The sequence below is a fragment of the Plectropomus leopardus genome, chromosome 11, assembly GCF_008729295.1.
Source record: "Plectropomus leopardus isolate mb chromosome 11, YSFRI_Pleo_2.0, whole genome shotgun sequence".
NCBI lineage: Eukaryota > Metazoa > Chordata > Actinopteri > Perciformes > Serranidae > Plectropomus > Plectropomus leopardus.
The window spans coordinates 25,609,683-25,630,311 of NC_056473.1; the positions used below are offsets into that span (position 1 = coordinate 25,609,683).

The 20,629-nt window shown below is 38.1% G+C and overlaps 1 protein-coding gene across 1 annotated transcript; it reads left to right on the plus strand.

Annotated features, from left to right (window-relative positions):
- The first annotated feature begins 1,132 nt into the window (after positions 1 to 1,132).
- LOC121949897 (low affinity vacuolar monovalent cation/H(+) antiporter-like) lies at positions 1,133 to 20,621 on the plus strand. Its single transcript, XM_042495731.1, has 20 exons — positions 1,133 to 1,285; positions 5,276 to 5,437; positions 5,876 to 5,982; positions 6,077 to 6,185; positions 9,171 to 9,287; positions 9,370 to 9,431; positions 9,978 to 10,130; positions 10,900 to 11,091; positions 11,198 to 11,297; positions 11,627 to 11,768; positions 11,927 to 12,110; positions 13,119 to 13,218; positions 13,846 to 13,979; positions 14,081 to 14,112; positions 14,333 to 14,445; positions 14,531 to 14,676; positions 14,762 to 14,856; positions 14,932 to 15,010; positions 15,094 to 15,202; positions 17,321 to 20,621. The coding sequence occupies exons 1-20, from the start codon at positions 1,216 to 1,218 to the stop codon at positions 17,392 to 17,394; spliced, it is 2,280 nt and encodes a 759-aa protein (XP_042351665.1). The 5' UTR covers positions 1,133 to 1,215; the 3' UTR covers positions 17,395 to 20,621.
- Positions 20,622 to 20,629: the final 8 nt, after the last annotated feature.

Sequence of the window (20,629 nt, forward strand, 5' to 3'; positions counted from 1 at the left end):
ACATCAAGAGATAACACAGTGTACCTATTTTGTTCTCTCCTCACTGGCTTCCCATTAGAGTCCGCATACATTTTAAAATACTTGTGCTGACTTTTAGAGCCTTGCACGGTCAAACACCATAGTACATCATTGACCTCCTCGCATATACGCCTTATCAGCCACTTAGGTCATCACAACAACAGTCACTGGCGGTCCCTCAGACCCCCTAAGCTGTTGCACCCAAATTATGGAATGCTCTCCCCATATAGCTGCGATCCCTCCAATAATGTCATAACTTTATGAGGCAGCTGAAAACATTTTTATTTAGACAAGTTTTTTGTTAGAATGCACCATCCACTTTATTTATTAACTTCATGTTTTACTCCTTGTTATATCTGTGTCTCTGCCCTCATCTGGCTTGTTGTTGCTGTGTTTTTTTTTTTACTTGTCAGTTCTGTGGTGTTTATCACTGCTCTTTTATTTTGTATTTTTATTTTGCTTTATTGTGTATGTTTTCTATAACAGAGTGTCAGGACCACATTAAGAGTTTTTTTTAAATAAAGTTCTATTATTAGACCAATGACAAAAAGTCATAACATTACAAAAATTAAAGTCCTAAATAATGAAGTTGTAATTTAACAAGATAAAGTCAGTATTTGATGAGAATTAAGTCATAATATTACAAGAACAAAGTCGTAATTTTACAGGAGAAAAAAGTAATTTTACGAGAAAGGGGATATTATATTACGGAAATAAACCTACTGCCAGCAAACTATAAAACAGGCAAAAGCACAGGTCAACAGACTTTTTTCTCTCAAAAAATTACAACTTTATTCTCATAATATTATGACTTTATACTTGAAATCTAACTTTTTTCTTTAACACTTTAACTTTGTGATTTCTTTCTGTTAAAGGTCCTATATAAATTAACTTTACCTAGGCTACTTCTTTACTTCCTTACTTACATAGCCTGCAGTATGCCTGCTTGAGCAAATGCAGCATTGTAATGCTATACTTCAGTCGTTTCTAACCGCTCAGTGTACTACATTTTATGTTGGATTTTCCCTTTAACGAGCCCACTCACGTTAGCCTACATTTCCCACAATTCCAAGCGTCCAATCCTCCGTGAATCAGTGCGACCTCCTCGCAGGAGCGGAGCGACAGCTGCGTCCATTCACTGCTTCACGGGGATGAAGTGCGTTAAAACCCAACGGTGAGGTGTTTTTACCGGCGGACATGTCTCTGTCGTCCATACACAGCTCGGACACGAGCAGCCGGAGGAGGAGGCCGGCTGAACACACACAAGGTGAGCGGTTGAAGCACATATTTAGCTCGTGGTAATGAAAAAAAACTTTATTTGTATGTAACAAGCACGCCGTGTCCTTTACAGCTCGTGTTCTCCATTTTTAATCTGTCAGCACACCATGCAGGTATTTCCACAGGCTATCATCATGTGAGTGACAGAGTAAACAGGGTCAGCTCAGGAGAGGGATGTTGCTTATCGGACAGTCACGTTGTATTGATTACGACGTAGTTCCCTCTGCGTGCGCGCGCCAGTACCGCTCATCGGTGCTAAAATGTCTATGTTAACCCTTTGAAACCTGGTCCGATTCCTTTTAAGGACACAATAGGTAACTTCACAAGAAATGTATCGAAATATTGTCAAGAAACTAGTGAAAATTACCAGAAAATTTGCAAAAAAAGACAAAAACAAATAAGGGAATGGGCTGAAAAAAAGCAATAGAACAATGTGTTTTTTTTTCTCTTTCTCTCTATAATATAGTTTTAAATAGATATTTATAATAATTACAAATTAGTTTTTCTGGATTTCTGTTTCATATGTTGTTTTTTTGTGGTTGTTTTAATAATTGTCTTTTCCTTTCCTTTTTCAGGTCATTTTTTTTTTGTCACCCTTTACTAATTTTGTACAATTTGCAGGACATGTGTTGCTGAATTGCTCATTGCCTGTTTCAAAATAAAGCAAACCAGTCTGCTCGGGTTTTAATCATTTAAATACTTTTTAAAGGCAAAGGCAACAGGTTTCAAATGGTTAAAAGTGCACAGAAATGTTTAAGGGGACACAGGCAAACTGGTTTTGTTTGCTGCTATGAGACAGACTGTAGCTGTCCAAACTGAGGCTGCAGCTGATGATTATTTTTATTGGGATGAATTTTTTTCTTAATGAATTTATAAAATGTCAGAAAATAGTGTAAAATAGACAACCATAGTTTCCCATATTCCAAGGTGGCTTCTTCAGATTGCTTCTTTGTCCCAACTAACAGTCCAAATCCCAAATATATCACTTTTACAATAATATAAAACAGTGATAAGCTACAAATCATCTCACTGGAGAAGCTGTAACCAGGGTTGTGGTTGGGGGTTGACATGTTTTCTTGATGAATGGTGAAAATAATTAACTGATTATCAGAATAGTGAGTTGAATCAGGTAGGCTGGTACTCGGATTTGAGGACATTGGAGCTTAGCATGGACCTCATTAGACGTTTTTCATTTTGAGCTATTTAAATATTAGCAGCTAATCTCTAAACATGTTATTGTATTGTTGCTAAAAATCACAAACCCATCATTTTGATTGGTCTGAGGTCTCAGGATGGGCGGAGCAAAGAGTAATGAAAAAAATAAAAAAAATCACTGGTCCCAGAACGTGCAAGAGAAGCCATGTGGCTTGATAACGTTCTCTTTTTTTTTGGTAATAAGAGTGCTGCAGCTAAAATAAAATAATTTACAAACAAACATCATTGTTTGTTGTTGTTTGACATGACTGTCCCGTTTTACCTGAACATGTCAATAGAGTGAGAAAGTGGTTCTTGATGTGTTTAAAGTTCCTAAAAATATTTTAACTGGCAAAAAAAGAAATATAGCAGAGACAAATAAGTTCTGAAATAACACCCAAGGTAGTATCCTTAAGGTGGATTTCTGCTTGGTAATCTACCAAAAACTCGAACTGAGTGATTAATGGAATAGTTAAAGCTAAAGTTCAGACTTTTCTGTCACACCATGTCAGATAAAGGTCACAAAAACTGCCAAATCTGGAGGAATCTAGATCTATATACGTCAATTACCAAGTGTAAGATTGTGAAATATGTCCTCCCTGTCATTATTTAGCAGTAATAACCAAAAAACAGTCTTAAATGATCAATTCTACTGATGAAGCCTATGGCTGATGTCTACACAGCTTCCTTTATGAGAAAGTGATTAACTGTTAGAAAAAAAGTCAATCTTAACTTTTTATTTTAAATCCCTGTTAATTCATTGTGAACCTTAAAAGGTCTTCCACTTCTAAACTTGCGGACAAAAGTAGAGATTTAAACTGAGGCTACAGAGGATCTCCGCTGTCAGTGCACAATCACTAACACTGGTGTTTTTTTTTTTAATATTTGTGCTTACCGAACAGAAAGAGGAAGCAAAACAAGACTATCTAAAGTGTGTGAAGATTTTGAGAAGCTTAAAAGGAGAAGTCACAATTCTTCTGTTTGCTTGTCTCATGATGTTTGATGGTATTTATTCACTCATCAAATCAAGGCTGTATCTTGTACGAGAAAAACCCTGGAAATGAATGAACGAAGGCTGTTTTTTTTTTACCCCTCACTTAATTGCAGTCATGCCTCTGGTTTCCCTGCAGAACAAATCCAGCTTTTGTCAGGCTGTCGGAGTAGTAGGAGCACTAATCAGTCCAAAGACAGATAGAAAGGCTTTTTGCCCTTGACTAGAAGATAGTTTTTACAGTGTGCTATAAATATAACTCAAGACATTTACACGTAAGCTCTTAACATCTACACAAATACACACATAGCACGAACGCATTGATTGTTTGCATACGTGTGTGTGGACGTATAGCTACTGTACACAGTCAGTGTGGGGATGCATTTATGGCTGCCATGGCGGAGGAGACAATGCAAATGATGGCAATGTCATGTGCTGTTGTGAGTGCTGTGCATGTGATGTGTCTGTAGCTGAAGTAGTGGTTGGGGGTTTGGAGGGGTGATGATTTTGAAAGCAGTGTGTGTGTGTGGAGCTAAATTGGGGTCAAAAGTTGATCATTTAGAAAAAAGAAAATATTGGTGTGGTTCTGGGCGGTAGTGTGACTCAGCCTTTGTGACTGCACTGTAAGGAAAGAGCTGGAGTGCAGATACAGTGTGTAACTGACACAGACGGGCAAGTCAGCGCTCGTGGACGTTGTTCTCAAGACAAAGGCTTGTTTTATTCATTATTGCAGTGTGGCAGGGAGGTCTTATTATCTTTCTTGTAAATGTGGCTTACTGGTGGAGGGGTATGACTGTCGCTTAAGGTGGGAGAGGTGTGACTTTCAACTATTAATACATTAATTTAGAAAGGAGAGAATTTTGTAACATAAATATTTATTTGGGATTGTTAACATTTTGGTATTGTTCCATGTTTTTGGGATATTATTATTAATTAGTTTCATGATTATGGTTATTGGGGGAGTTGGGTCACATCATTATGGGTGGTGACATTCATACTCTATTAGTATCTGCTTTTCACCTGTGTCGGGTTGACAGGAGAGAGGGAGAAGTGGGTAGCTGTATTTTTTTTTTTTGTTTGTTTTTGCTGACTGAACTTTCTTTTGATTGCTGATTCTAAGTTTGTGCACACTACAATAAGTTGATTCCTTTTCATGAATAAAATTATTTTTTTTGGGGGGGGGATCTCGGCAAATCTTTTTTGTTGACATATCAGACAATAGACCGGGCCCAGCCTCAGCTACTTTTATTTTTTTCCTGCAGTCGCTACAACCCCTGCGTTAAATATGGTTCTGGCATCTGACCTTATGTCCCCTTCCCCTCAAAATGTGCTTTCCTTAGATCTGAGGTTAACATGTGAATGTATGAGCAGGAGTATTTAACATCACAATAAGTTGCAATCATCGATGCACCCATGCATCGATGATTGCTTGATTTTTATTTTTAATTAAATGAATTCTTAATACTACAAATGCAAATTAAATGCGTGGTAGCCTACTAGAATAATGACAGACATTATAGTAATTTCATTACTAGAAGAATAAAAAATTATAAAGAAAATTTTTGCTGCAGTTAAAATGATAAAAGTGAGATGAACAGCTTTTACTTATTTGCTAAAACGGAGCCTGGCAAAATTAACCATAGAAAAAGTTGATAAATAAAATGAAAAATAAATCACAATATATTGCAATATATATTTTTGCAATACTCAGTATACCATAAAACATTTAAGATCGCATTAAAACTGTATTGTGACTTAAGTATCATAATAATTTTGTCTTTCTTGGTGTTGCAGATCTTCTGTGGGATCATGATCCACAGGCAGCCGGTCACAATCATGAAGAGATCCATGACCGACTGTGCGGAGGTCCACAAACTAATTCAACAGACACTCCATCTTCTCATCACTCCACACATCCTGCACTGTGCACAACCAAATGCATGCCTGCACATGCATGTGAGTGCTGGTTTGGTTACCAACTTATTTAGACTTGTTTATCAACTGCTCTGTTTCAAGCAATCCAAAGTTCTTAGATTATCTGGTTCAGGTTTGCTCACTGTCCTCAGGGTCAGACCAAACATGGGGAAGCTGCCTTCAGTAATAATGCACCTAAATTCTGCTTTAAACACTTAAAGTCTGCCCCAAAACTTGTATGTTATGTCTGCTTTTCCCGATGTCGCTTATAGATGTTTTATTGTTGTACTTCTGTGCCTCTTAAATCTTTGAAATCTACACTTAATGCTTGTTTTTGTTTGACTTTTTTTAAAAAATGGTCTTATTTTCTGTTTTGTTTTAAATGCTTGCTTATTAAAGCACTTTAAATTGTGTCTGAAATTTGCTATATAAAAAAACCTGGGTTGCATTAACTTGTCATTTTGATGTTCGTCCATTTAGGTCCAAGCCATCACGTCTGTGAAGATAACTGGGAGGAGATCCAAAGCAAGAGAACCATCAGAGCAGAGAACGAAGTGGAAGCCAACAAACTGGTCAACAACTACAGGGTAAGAGGTCTAAAGGCAAATGTTTCCTTTTGTAAATCAAATTTGGTTTGAGTGCACGATGATGAAAACTCAGTATTTGGTTTGTTTGTGTCAGTTTGGTTTCAGAAAATGGAAGAGCCATGTGACGGAGCGTCCGTTTGAAGTCAGGTCAGAGGTTGTGAAAGAGCTCTACTCTGAACTGAACATCATTAAACCACATTCAGGTACAGGTTATAGGGCTTAAGTAGTGTGTAAGGTTTATGTGGCAGGATAATTCAGGTTTACCTCAACTTAAGAAATGATTGATGAGATGATGATGCAGGTTATAAAAAAGCCACAGTTCAGCTACATGACTGACAACTTTATCTGGAGGTGAAACTGAAAACATTTTATACAACCTAAAATGTTGCATAAAATTCTTATTGATGAGAAAAATTGAGTGCACACAACCAAGGCAAGCATAGGTCAAAGTTGATGATGTTTGCAAACCATGTGTGGGTAATAATTTTATAGTGGACTTTTGTTTTCTTTGCCAGATAAGTTTGGCTAACCTGGTTAATTGTTGAAAATCTGTTATGATCATCTAACAGCGCAGTTTTCTTGCACCATGTGCCCTATTTACACCTGGTATTATCATGCCTCCTGGGTGATCACAAGTGGTCTGGTGCATGCGGCCACATTCTTGACACAGCTGCAATGCTGATGTGTCTTGGGTCACATTTAAGGACCACCTACTCAGCAGATGTCCTTGCTTATCTGACACCCCAGCAGATAAGAAAACTTTTGTTGGTGCAGTTGCACAGACACAAAGCTGGAGCAGCCAGTTCAACATCTGTCTGGTTAGCACAGGCTAACACAGCAGCAGTTAAACTGTCCCAACAAACTCACACCAACAGTGAAACGCTTAAAATAGCCCCCCACAGACGCCGTGGGATATGGCCAACTTGCTGTATTTGGTTACTCACCATTTTTGTTTGATGATGTTGGGTTCTTTAGGTGTTAATCGATTGCAGGATGTTATGGGAGAGTTGCTGTGTGATGCTAAAAAAAATCCTGTTCAAAAAACAAAATTCAAATTAATGAGGATAGAGAAAAAAAAAAGTTTTTACCAAACAATAAAACTGAGACTGGTTAATTGGCTAATTTCACACACCTGCCTTTAATAAGAAGCTCCTGAGATGCCAGGTCAGATGGTGCATTCAAGTGATCCTCCAAAAATGGGAAATTATAAAGGCTTGCTAGAAATGGCTCTAACACTGTCTTTAAACCTGATAATAACAGTTATAACATCAGGGCCAGCGTAGCCAGTTTTATTATAATAATGACAGCGTTGCACTGTATTGACACAGTAATTTCCACCACAGAATCATGTCTGTTTTTAATGCAGTGCTGTGGGAGGCCTGAAGATCACAGCCACCCAATACTGGTTTTCAGCCTTGTTCCAGGTTTTCCTGGTGTACAGAGATTTCCTCACATTGTCTGAATCTTTTAATGATTTTATATACTGTAGACATTTCCCACACTAACATAAAATTAACTCACCTGCTTCAGGCTGTGTGTCACAGGTAGGTGGTGTGTTGGATGTGGGGATACTGGTGGTGGTTTCGGCCTGACCTGCATACATACAGTTACACCACTGCATTAAGTCTGATGTGTAATTCTACTTCATATAAAGCTGGCACTGTACAAATAAACTTTATTTTATTTGACTCAGACCTGCATTTAATCAGTAACAAGGTTTAACTGTAATATTGAGTAATTACAAACAATAATAATAATAACAATAATATTAATAACAACAGTTTATCAGAGAACAGTAATAATTGGCTGAACTATTACTGCACAAGCAAAAACATGTACCTACAGCAGACAGATTAGGACAAGCAAGTGCTGCAGAGCAACAGTTTTTACCTAGTTGTGATTTTGCATAACTATAATACAATTATACAATTACACATGCCCAACAAGTTACACATGCCCAAAAATTTGGGTAATTATTTGTCTATACTGGTCAGCTAATTTCAGTACAATGTCTAACATACTCGATAGAAAGAGCAGCAATAAACAGCCAGCAGCAATTCATAAAATAAATAACTGGCTTGACATTCAGATGATTCATCAACATCATCGATTATTAGCAGCAATCATAGCATCATTAACTGGCTTTGCTTCATTTGAACTTAGCTAGCTAGTACACATGAAACATCTTCACACAAAACTGATTTTTTATGTTATAAAAGATGACATACCTCTATATTTGGATTTGTTGTCCTCCTTTTCTCAGTTTTCTAAATTACGCACCTGAAGGTTTGGACCTTTTCAAATGAAAAAAAAGAAATGTAAATATATAAAGCCTATAACCTGCCTGTTGACATATACGTCAGTCAGGCTTATCTCTCTCTCTCTCTGACCTGAGGTGCGCATCAGTAATTCATCCCCGACTTTCAACACTGTGACCGAGTACCCCAAGTGCAGGCTGGGTCAGGGCCAGGTCAAACGATGAGAAACAGGGGCGCTGATTTTATTATTATTGGTAAGGAGAGGGTGCTAACGGGTGCAAATGATTATTTATTTATTTTATTTTAATTTTTTTTTTTTAGGGGGACAAGCTGCGCCCCCTCAGCATGTAGTGCTCTAGGCGACCGCCTATGCGTGGGGCCTGCCCTGTTTATCATGTTAGCCGTGTGATGTTAACAGTTAGCCCTGTCACTCTGTGTGCAGCTGGGCGGACTCGTACCATCTCTCCCCAGCAAGGAGCTCAAAGTAACACAGCAGTAGTCTTAAAATGGCGCTTCTCTCATGATAAACAAAGAAAGAGCGTGGGGCAGGGAGGGACTGTGAATCAATGCATTGTGCGCAGCTTTGCAGTTCAATAAGATTTTACCCATTTTAAGTAGTAAAGGCTCTAAGTATGCAAACAAACCTCCCACCAGTTAAAACAACAACAACAACACATTTGGTACTTGCAATTAGATATTATGCATGTGTTTATCTGCAAATTGAGTGAGGAGTTGATCTGATAAAAAGTGGACACTTGAGACTCATATGGAGACGCATTTCAATGGCAGGTGTGAACAGACAGAAAAAGACCTGTTGTAAAAACCTGTATTATCCTTAATATATATCAATTATATGGAGACAAATTGTTACTGTGGCTGCTGCAAAACTTGTCCGCCTCTCGCTAATGATGTCTATCTTTCTGGTAATAGGTCATCTAATTACATGTGGAAATGTGGCGTATGTGCTTCTCTTCGGCTGGTGGGTCTCTCTGGCATATTTCCTGATCGGTATACTTATGTTCCTCACCATCACTGGTGTACCATACGGTAGGTGAGCCAGTCAACAGAGATTAATGGTAATTTTTTTCACTGATTATTGTCCTCATTTGTTTTTTCTCTCACTCCTCAGGCAAGCTTTGCTGGAAGTTGTCCAGCTACTTCCTTTGGCCATTCGGCAAGATAATCCATGAGGTACAGTTTGAGTTCAGTTGGTGTTTGGGATGTTCCTCCCGTTGTCTCTTTCACTTTCTCTACTAACTGAAATGAGGAAGATGCAAAGTGAATCCTGGCGTTTCCTCACAGTCTCTCGCAGACTTGTGGGCACAACAGCGGAAATCTTGCTTCAACTGAGTAACACCAATGCAACTTGTTATTGCAATATATAGTTCTGTAAGGATGGAGTTGACGGTTTTAACGCTTTAAGAAATGTCAATCGGCATTTGTCCGCTCAGTGGAGCGTTTTCATTGTAAGATAGGGATTAGAGATTTATGTACAGTTTTGCAAATATCACTGACTACACTGTTACTTCACAGGATGCAGATGAGTCCCCACAGAAACATACATTTGCAATGTGTATTTTTAAAATTGGCATACTGTACCTTAAAACTATTTTCTGATATTTTATATGCTAATCAATAATTTACTTGAAACCCTGAATGTGATTACACTGACTGGAATTTAAAGTTGTTGCTTTAATGAGCCATAAATAACATGTTCCTCTGGTTGTGTTTCACCAGATTGGAAATACATTGAGGAGATGTTGTGAGCAAGCTCCTGACTGTGAGTGTAACATAGACGGGTCGGATGATAATTCACCAGTTCTGCTGCCTTCACCTACAGAGGTGCCAATCCCAGAGCTGCCCGGACGACCTCTGCACACTCCATACTGGGTAACTTATAATAAACATATAGACAATGGTGCACAGTAACAAAGTACATTTACTTAAGTACTGTACTTACGTAGAGTTGCTTGAGTATTATATTTTTAGGAAACTTGATATTTTGACTACTTTTTTCTTTTTATAAAATAAAAAAGTCCATAAATCCACAACAAATTGTTTGTGCTGGCAACAGAGGTTAACTTTTTGACTTACAAATCTGGTGGATGTTCCCCTTAAACTAAACAAAGTTACTTTTGGTTGTAAATTTATACTATTTTTATTACGATTTTTTTATTTGGCCGACTTGCTTTTGAACCGTTAAAGAGCTACAGGTGTGTTACTGAGATGTTAAGGTAGGCTGTTTATTTATTTATTTTATCTTATTTATTATTTTTTAAGAAGCTGCATCTACAGAAAACTAAACAGTTTGACAGAGGGTAAGAAGACTTTTGTTTTGAGCAGCAGTTAGTTGAATCATAATGTTTCTGTAGACATTTCGATAGGCTTTGCAGCACATACAACAAGCTTTTCAGAGGGTTGTTTAGAGTCATTAGGTTCTGTAAATGTACTGTGACAATATACAACAATGCGGTAAGTACTTTGAATACTTCAGTATTCTTAAAAATAAGTACTTCAGTACTTAAACTCAAGTAATAATTTGACACAGCAACTCTGACTTGTATTAGAGTAATAATTGACCAGGAGTATCTATACTTTGACTCAAGTAAGACAGTTGTGTACTCTTAATCTAAGGATATTTTTTGTCCTCGTTGTATAGCATCGTTTCTCCACTTACGTGTGGCTGCTGCTGGGATATCCTCCTCTGATAATTATCCACTCACTGGCCTGCTTCCTCTCCTGGATCCTGGTCTTCACCATCCCTGTTTGCAAGATGAATGCTCGGACACTGAGCGTCATTCTTCTCTTGGCTCCGGAGGACGTCTCGGTCTCCACCTGCTCACAAAGGAAGGCAAGAGAGAGATTTAATGTTTATCATCCATAGCACACAAACATGATGAGATAATTCAGTGTTGGTTTAATGCATCGGCTTCTTTATTTTTTTACTTCAACTTCAGCATCAAGTCTACGAGACCAGTGCAATCCTGTGCTGCTACCACGCTGCAAACTGGTACTACTACAAATACACCGTTGATGGGATCAATGTGTTTGCTGTCAGTATCCTTTACCAGACAAGAGGTACAAAGATTACAAGACTACTTAAAATGATTTAAAATCAAGTTTAAGTACCAATATGCAGGCATTTCTGGGTGGAGTAGGCAGTGTAAAAAAGGAACATTTTTAGCTTTAACTTAAAAGTTGTCCGAGTCAGAGCTTGTCTAACATCATCTGGGAGGTTGTTCCAGGTTTGTGCTGCATGATAACAAAACTCTGCTTCACCATGTTTGGTTCTAACTCTGTGGACAGTCAGCAGGTCAGCCCCAGATGTCCAGAACATAGTCAATGTGTTGTATGAAGACCTGTTATCGTCTTTGACTCCATCTCAGACCTTCTCCCTCTGGTGATAATTGCCATGGTGGTTGGATATGTTGACAGAGAAAACCAGTTCGCCAGCTCTAATGTCAAGTTCGCCATAGCAATCTGCTCCATCATACCTCTGTCTCATTATATCGGTATGGGCATTGCCAGGTGAGCCGCTTTCCTCTCTTTAAAACACACCTGTAAAAAAATAACTGAACATAACATTGACCTTTACATCTAGTTTACCAAAAATGTTTAAAAGAGTAACAGATTTTCCGTCAAAGTGGTTTCTGAAGTTAATTGTTGATTATTTCTGACACTTGCAGTATCTCAGCGCAGAGTAACTTTGCAGTGGGTGCAGTGGTGAACGCCACCTTCGGCTCCATCACAGAGTTGACCTTTTACATCACAGCCCTGCTCAGAGGTCACCGTACTGCCAACCCGTGTCTGCAGGAGGTTGTTAAAGCAGCACTGACAGGCACGCTGCTCGGATGCATCCTCTTTATCCCTGTGAGTCAATCTGCATTCACTTTTGAAAGAACACGTAAACTCACTGAGGAATTCTATTAAGTCAAAATAAATTCATGATGGAGACAAAAGTCACGTTCAGATACACAACAGTAACATAGCATAGGGCTGGGCGATATGACTTTAAAATAACATTAAGATATTTTTAGGCTTTATCACAACACACAATACATATCTTGATATTAAATCTCCTCTAAACTATTGTTAACCACTAAAATACAAAATTATTAAATGAACCACAGTTACAAATAAAGTAGCTACTGCCTTAAAACAAAGTTACATAAACTACTGTTATAATAATGTTTAATAAAATACTATTACAATGGTAAATAAAGTGAATTGTAAAGTTAAATAAAGTACTGTTACAGTAAAGTTAAATAAAGTGCCATTATAATTAAATAAATCAAAGTGGTATGGTGTTAATATTTAGAAGGACTTGGCTCGTCTCGGCCCGGTAGTGTTGATGTTTTTGCTGCGGACTTGAAGCTTCCAGTCAACAGTTGGATATTAGCATTTGCAGAAAAATAAACTGTAACAGCGGTATGAGGATTCATCCACTGCGAGCTGGAAACAAACTAACAGCTCTCCAGTTCATATATTGCAAAGATTTCCAAGTCGCACTGGTGCTCCATGGTCGCAAAATATGACTAAAAGTCTGGAGCTCTGCAAAATCCCTGTTTTTGTGTGTGTGTCTGAGAGGCAGGGAGCTGTAGGAGAGATAGGGGAAAAAAGAAACGCAAGTGACAGTATCTTATGCTGAATCACCACATTCATTATCGCTTTCCAGCTATTCCATATTTGTTTTGGTGCCATGCATGTGTAGATGCCCCCTTTGCCACGCAGATGGATGCAAAGTGTTATCAGATGACGTAAACTAAATAAACGATATAGAACAATATGAAATGATAGATGTTTTTTTTCCCGTCAGACAATATATTTCATCATATTACACAGCCCTAATATAGCATGTGTTGCTTTGTGGTTTTTTAGGGCATCTGCATGATAATTGGAGGGCTGAGACACAGCGAGCAAAGATTCAACAGTCGCTCTACAGGAGTGAGCTCTGCATTGCTTTTCATCTCTGTAGGAGGTAAGTATATGATAACTGTGTACTGTATGTACGCCATCATCCAGCTGTTCAGGTTTGGAAGTGTCAGACACTAACGCTGAGAACAACAAAAGGAGTTACAAGACTTCTCATAGAGTAGAAATAAGAAACAATTTTCTCTTTTTTAGCTGTATTTTAGACACGAACCACCTCATGAAACTGTCTCTTAACATACTGACAGACTCATTTGTTCCCATTTAGATAGCTACAGTTTCTCCACCAGTAGCATGTTTTACATTTTCAGCGGGGTACAATCAGCAACATTTAAGACGTCCAGATGTAAACACGTTTTTCTGTCTAACGGCACACGAAGTAGCAGCTGTTAAAATGTTGACACTTGCACCACCTGCAGGCAACAAATGTTACAGTAATTTTCTTTTTTCTTTGCAGCTGCTGTTTTCCTTTTGTTTAGGGTTGTAGCACCAAAATCTGGGCCGTATGCATGAGTAGTCTGTCTCTGAGTCTTGTTGACACTCAGGTGATCCTGGCAGCAACAATAAAAGCTGCATGTGTTTTTTTGATGCTATTTCTGTTTGCCAAAACTGAAACCAAACACAATGTAAAAGCATTATCAAAATGTCACACACTGACTCTAACTTTCACTGGCAGGTGTGTTCGCCCCCACGCTGTTCTCCAAGGCGTATGGGAACCTGGTGTGTGACGCCTGCACCAACTCCACTGGAGGAAACAGCACAGGCAACAGCAGCGGGCCGTTTGTCTGCCACAACTGCCACTACGATCTGGTCAGCATCATTAGTTTCATCCTAATAAGCACTTATAACAAGAAATATATGACTTTCATTCACTGTATTATAAATAATCGTGATTTTATTTTCCCCAACAGAACAACGGTACATTGTTCCACAACCATGTGGAGTAAGTAATTATATTTTTATCATGTATATACCGATATGATATAATAGAGTTCTGAAGCAATTTATATCGGTATTGGTATCTGCCCTGAAAAACCAATACTGGTCATCCCTAGTTGAGACACAGTTAAAGAGACCAGAGGCAGATAAGTTAAAACCTGCTGAGCCACCATATGGTCTTTTGGGTTTCTGCTTTATTTCTCCACCTTCTCATTTATTGTCAGGCCACTGGTTTACACCGTGTCTGCCCTCCTGCCAGTTGCTTACATCATCGGTCTGATGTTCACTCTGAAGACGCACTCCCACATTTATGACATCCACGTGGGAGAGGGAGAAGGTATGAGTCTCCTTTCACGAATAACTTCTAATAATTTCACCAGGAGACAGTGAACACTGATGAACCTCTCTGCTTGTCTGTGCAGTGACTGGCCACCATGGAGCCGTGGTCCACTGGTCTCGGTGGAGGTCTCTGGTCATCCTCATCATGGCCACTGTGCTCACGTCTGCTTGTGCCGATCTCATCACGGAGCACATCCAGCCCATACTAAACCAGCCCGACATCTCTCAGGTCAGGATATGTTTGAGAGCACGCTAAGTCCGTTTTTCTTGGTCGTCTCTTGTGGCTGTACTAACGTTTGTCTCTCTTTGTCTAGTATTTCATCAGTGTAACAATTCTCGCTATGGTTCCTGAGATCCCAGAGATCGTCAATGGGATCCAGTTTGCTCTCCAAAACAACATTAGCCTGAGGTAAATCCTGTCTCACATAGGTCCTCTGACAATTTAAAAAGTGATACCTGTATCTTAATTATCTGTCCTTTTCAGCTTGGAGGTGGGAAGCTGTATCGCAGTTCAGGTGTGCATGCTGCAGATTCCAATTCTGGTCTTATTTAATGCCTTCTATGTAAGTTTGATTATTGATTAATTCATAAAAATACATAATGTTTGCTGTTTGATAGTTTCTGAAAGCATCTTTGCTTTGGACAGGATGTTGGATTTGTGCTACTGTTCAGTGACGTGCACTTGTGGGCCAGCATCTTCAGCGTGATTCTTGTAAACTACATCTTCATGGATGGCAAGTCTGATTATTTTCAAGGTAAGTTTAGTGTGTTTTAAGGTTTCTTCACTGTGAATTCAGTGATGAAATATCCTTCATTGGGAAACCTGCAGTGAAATTAAGGCATATGCTATTTACACATGGGTCCTGACGCAGCAACATTCTCTTTTTTCTTTTTTCTTTAAATTTCTATTAAAAGAAAAAAGTAAACTTCTGATGCACCACACTTTATTAACCATCCAAACCTGCTCTTACAAGGTGTGCTCAATGCTGAATTCCACATGATCATAAGTCACCTATTAGCATAGGTAACACACCTGAAACACTTGCTGCGTTCATGGGATGTTGGAATAACCAGAAGGACGACTTTCCTGCGTGAAAGATGAACGTGAACGGCCCCTCATGTTGGAGAAACAACTCAGCAACTAGAACATAATTTTATGGCACAAATTGCCGACTTCACATCATAAATGCAGGAACATGGTGGGCAAAAGTCAATGTTTGGTCAATGATAAGAAACATTTTTATTAATTCACGAATTAAATATCAATTTTGATCCCATGTAAAGTGTGATATAGTATTAATGTTAACATGCTGTGCATGTAGACTCTAATGAGTTAGTTAGAAACCTTTTTTTTTTTTTAGCATAACCCCTGCTAAAGAAAAGGAAATCTATTTTTGAGCTGTGGAAACAGCTACTAATCTCTTGTTTTAAGGCCTTCAGCATTAAAATGAAACTAATTTTCTTTATAGCTGTTGTTTGCACTGTATGACCTCAATGCTCATGAAGGATCCCGGAAAAACGACCTTCGGACATCACCTGAACGCAGCAGCTATAAGTGCAGGTGTGGCGCAGCGTGCAAAGATCCCCGTGAATAAATTGGAGAAGTGCAACCGAAAAACGGGTGCAGCAGTAGTGAAACTGACTACTGTTAAACAGTAATGTGTCGTGACTCGCCAGGTCAGTAACAGGTTAGGGCATTGTTTTATGAAAGCCAAATTTAAGCTAAGAAAGTTCTTGTTTCACTTTATGTACGCACGCGCGTGCTTGTGCACGCACACACCGTTCAAAATCAAGCAGATTACCCTCAGCAATGACACAGGATTCACATACCCGACTGTACAGGAGAGGCATACAAAATAGATGGTTCTGAAATATGACTCAGCACCTGTGGCCTTTGTTCAGTATCAGAATTCAACCATATCCTTAATTAAAGCACAGCGGCCAACTATGTTAGCGACAATAAAACACACGTTAAATTGATATGAAGCCAATCATGAATGTACACTTACTTACCGATCTGTAGACCCTGGATCCTTTTAGATAACGTCCATCCGTTGATATTTCCCGGTGAAAACATCAGCCACGGCGGTCATGTAGCTAACTGCTAGCATAGCCACATACACTACAGCCGATCTTTAGTTCGTAACAGTCCGATCGAAACGCTTTTCTTTCGATGTTGTTGACGCCGGTAGATTAAGGCGGAGGTCATCCTTCCTCTACTATATTTTTGCTCTGAAAATCTAGTATTGCAGAATTGTTCACTTCTGAGCCGTCCGCGGCCGCCGCCATGATAACATTGATGTTGACAACGGTTAGCACCGTTAGCACGTTTTTTGCTACATTAAGCTTTGACGTAATGACGTTCAAATCCACCTGCGCACTTCGATTCTACGTAAAAACAAACAAACAAACAATGAAAAAGCGATGGATGTATTGTAGTGAAAAAACATGGACAACCAAAGGCGTTTCCGGCATTATTTACGTAAAAAGGAAGAGACGAAGTAAAAAAAAAGAAAAAAAAAAAAAGAATATGCAACATATGGGCCTGTGCAATATATTTCTTTTTGCTTAGCATTAAAAGCACTGCTTTGAAACATAGAAATCACAAGAATAAATAGTAATATTACAAATATAAGTTTATTTTATGAAATAATTTTGGTTTAGAAAATGAAAAAGGTTGTTCTTGTTTTATTCTGACTTTAGTTTACATACCTTTTATGAATCTCTGTTACTTTCTTTACATAGCGGTATTTGTTTCTGCTGCAACAACTGAATTTTCAACTCCAGGGATGAGGTATATATAGATAAAGCTATATTTTTTTTACATAATGTTTGATGCACTGACATTTTATTTCCTGTCTTGTTTTTTCCAGGTACAGCTCTGGTGGTCGTCTACCTTATTCTGCTGGCTCTGTATTACTTCGCCCCTTCTCCAGCAGGCTGCTGACTGTGGGACTCCAATTTGCAATTTCAATACCACTCGCTGTTGATGAGATTTCATCCTGATGGGGTCACGACTAAAGTATTGTGTGAATCCTGACATGAGCCTTTTCTTAAGCATTTTGTTTTTGTTGCCGTTTCTTAAATTATACATATAAATTATAACAAAACTGAATATTTTAATCTCAGGTGGGTACTTGTTGCACGAATATGTTACTACTGTAGTTTGTTTGCTAAAAATACTGACTTGTGTGTTCTCACACTCGTAACTTCTTATTGTGATTGTAAACTGTGGAAATGATGAAGGAAAGAGAAACAGTATTTTTACAAAACAAATGAATATTATAATGTAAAGTATCTGCACTACTGCTATTTTGTTTAAGGTACTGTTGTACTATATTTTGTATACTTTTTAACACCAAAATGTTAACTGTCTGCAATAACAATATAAGTGACTTTATTTTAGATAAAACACTGGATGTGCTTAGCAAGAACAATAAATGTCAATACAACCTTTTGAAAAACTGGCTGCCTGTTTTTATTGTTTGTACAGACAGAAATTACAAAACAAATGTACATTACAGCCATAATTGCTTTTGAGGAGACATTCACCTTTCCTCCCGAGAGTTTATGTAACGTGGCATGCACACCGTACCGACATGCAAAAGATATCATTTAACTTTCGTTAACATCAAAAATGATGCAAATACAAATATCTCATTCAAAGCAATGCAGTACATTTATCGACGCCGAGCACGTGGTGAAGCTGCAGCTTCATAAGATATAAATAAGGCCGTAACATGTTTTTAAACATAAAAATGTGAAAATGGGATCATGATAAAAAAAAGGTTTGCTTAATATTATATAGTATTATACCAATAGCTATGTGTAAGACAAAATGTTTATATTCAAAATCAAGGTAGAGGTGAACAAACAGGTGAAAAAAGAGGTAAACGTGCGACTCAGTACAAGCAGCTGGGAGTATTACTACAGTATTAAGATAACAGTCGGCAGAAATCCCCAAAAGTCATCATCAAACTAATCTTGGTGTAAATCTGCTTTCACAAGAAAAACTGAGCCTGTTGACATCCTGGCGATGAAGTATGTTTACGGGGCTCAACAGATCGAGTCTGACCGCAGTACTTCACATCTTACATACTCTCCCTTGATACTAGTTTAAAAAGTCCCATGATGCCACTTGTTTTCAAAGTACCACAACACTACAGCACAATGTTCTCCAGACAAAAAAAACAAAAGTTTAAAAAATGACAGTACAGCCTACGTTAAAGTATAAAAAGTTAAAAGGGAGTGAAATGACATTAAAATCTGGTGAAAAAGAAATGTAGCTACACGTTTTGCTACAATTCAAAGTTCTGCAATATAATAAAACAGTAGCAGAGTGAGTAAAATAAATACATAAAAAAATGTTTCTGTGTTTAAATTAATAAAAAACCTCCAGAAAGGTTCAGCAAGAAAAAGCTAATGTGGAGAACACCAAAGGGGGGAAAGGCTTTGACGTGTGCACAGTTCAGAGAGTAATGAACAAATCAAAATCTTAAAAAAGACTAAATAATGTGTGTGACATTTTGGAAATTCAAAAGGCACCAAATGTAGAAATTAAAAAAGCTTGAGAATCACTGTGGAGCTACAAGTGTATAAATTCATTTCTAGTTTAAGCTTAATTTCTCCTGGAAAAGGAAGAATAATGAAAGAGGCACTAGAAGAGTCACAGTGATGCCATCATGTCGCGGGGGTTTTAAAGCAGCTTTTGTTTTTTTTTTTTTCTCACAAGGCTTAATTGGACCAGTGAGGGTGACATTTTTAGATTTTAACTGTATAGTTATGATCATAAGTCACTATCAGCATGCAATCAGAAAAGCTCTTTAGGCTAAAACATGCCTTAAAAAACTGACCTAATTAGACTTTTGAGAGGTTGACAGTTATAATGTGTCCATGCTTTATCAGCAGTGGGCCTCTTTTCAGAACCTGGCTGTTCTCTAACTAATTAAATGTAAATTTAAAGGGGAACACCACCCAAATTAAGAGTTTCAGTACGTTATTTCCATGGTCTAGGAAAGTTTAATCAATATTTGTGAACACAAGCTACTCTTTAAGAGATAAGTCTCAAACGTGCGATGTCATAAAGGCTGAAGCTGCTCTGTAGACGACGAATGGGAGACTGAATTTGTGGAACCACAGATCGTTTGTTTTCGGTTTCAAATTATCCATTGTAGTGTTTTCAGTTCTAAAACAGAAAATGTACTGAAACAGAACAATGTTATCTAGAACATCTTTCCTAATTCATCATCAATGGTGCAACTCCAGACTTTAGGACATCACAAATTTGAGTTTCAGCTCTCTAGTTTTTAGATTTGGGAGAAAGTTGCTCATATTTACTCATATTTCTGGACTGTCTTAGACCCTTGGAATAACCAGAAATTTGAAAATGGGTGTAGCTCCCCTTCACGTTGTTTTTTTAAGTTATTTTCTATCTAACCTGTGTCACAGTGGGCCTGAAACAAGCTGATCTCAGTCTCTGAAATAAGTCTAAATTTACACGAGCAGAAGCAACATTCATTTAGCATTGTCCTTTAGGTCTTTGGAACATCTAGCTATTCCTGCTCATGCCCCACAGATTTCTGTGACAGTGATGTGGCTAAAAAGAAACAAACACACCTACAAAAAAAACAAATAAGGAATGCACTACATATTGGACCCAAAATGATGAGAGCAAAGCACAAACGGTGATCCTGGTGTCCACACTGATACATGGCTTCTGATGGATGCATGCAAACTCAGATCTCACACATTTGCATACAGAGACTCAAATCATTGTACTTTGCTTCTTTTCTTAAGAATACCTTGCCTGCAAAATGACAACTTGTGTATCAATTACTGTTGTGTGTTACCTTTAGTTCATGCAGAAAACTTGTAAAACATTCTTTATAAATTAAAGTAAAACTAGACCATGTTTAATAGCGAAACAATATTAAAAACTCTCACACAACTCGTGCTGTATAATCCAAACCTCATTTATCCAGGTGTATGCTCAGTGCTTCCCAAACATTCATTTTGACTAAAACATTACAATATAAAACACTTGTTCCTATGAGTAGCACACCCTGAGCGTGCCTGAGCAGGTGCATGCATACGAGCTCTGCTTCAGCAGAGTGCATGTTTGTATTGACGTGTTTTAAACTGCAATACTTCAGTGAAAATGCATTTGTTTGTTAAGTACTGAG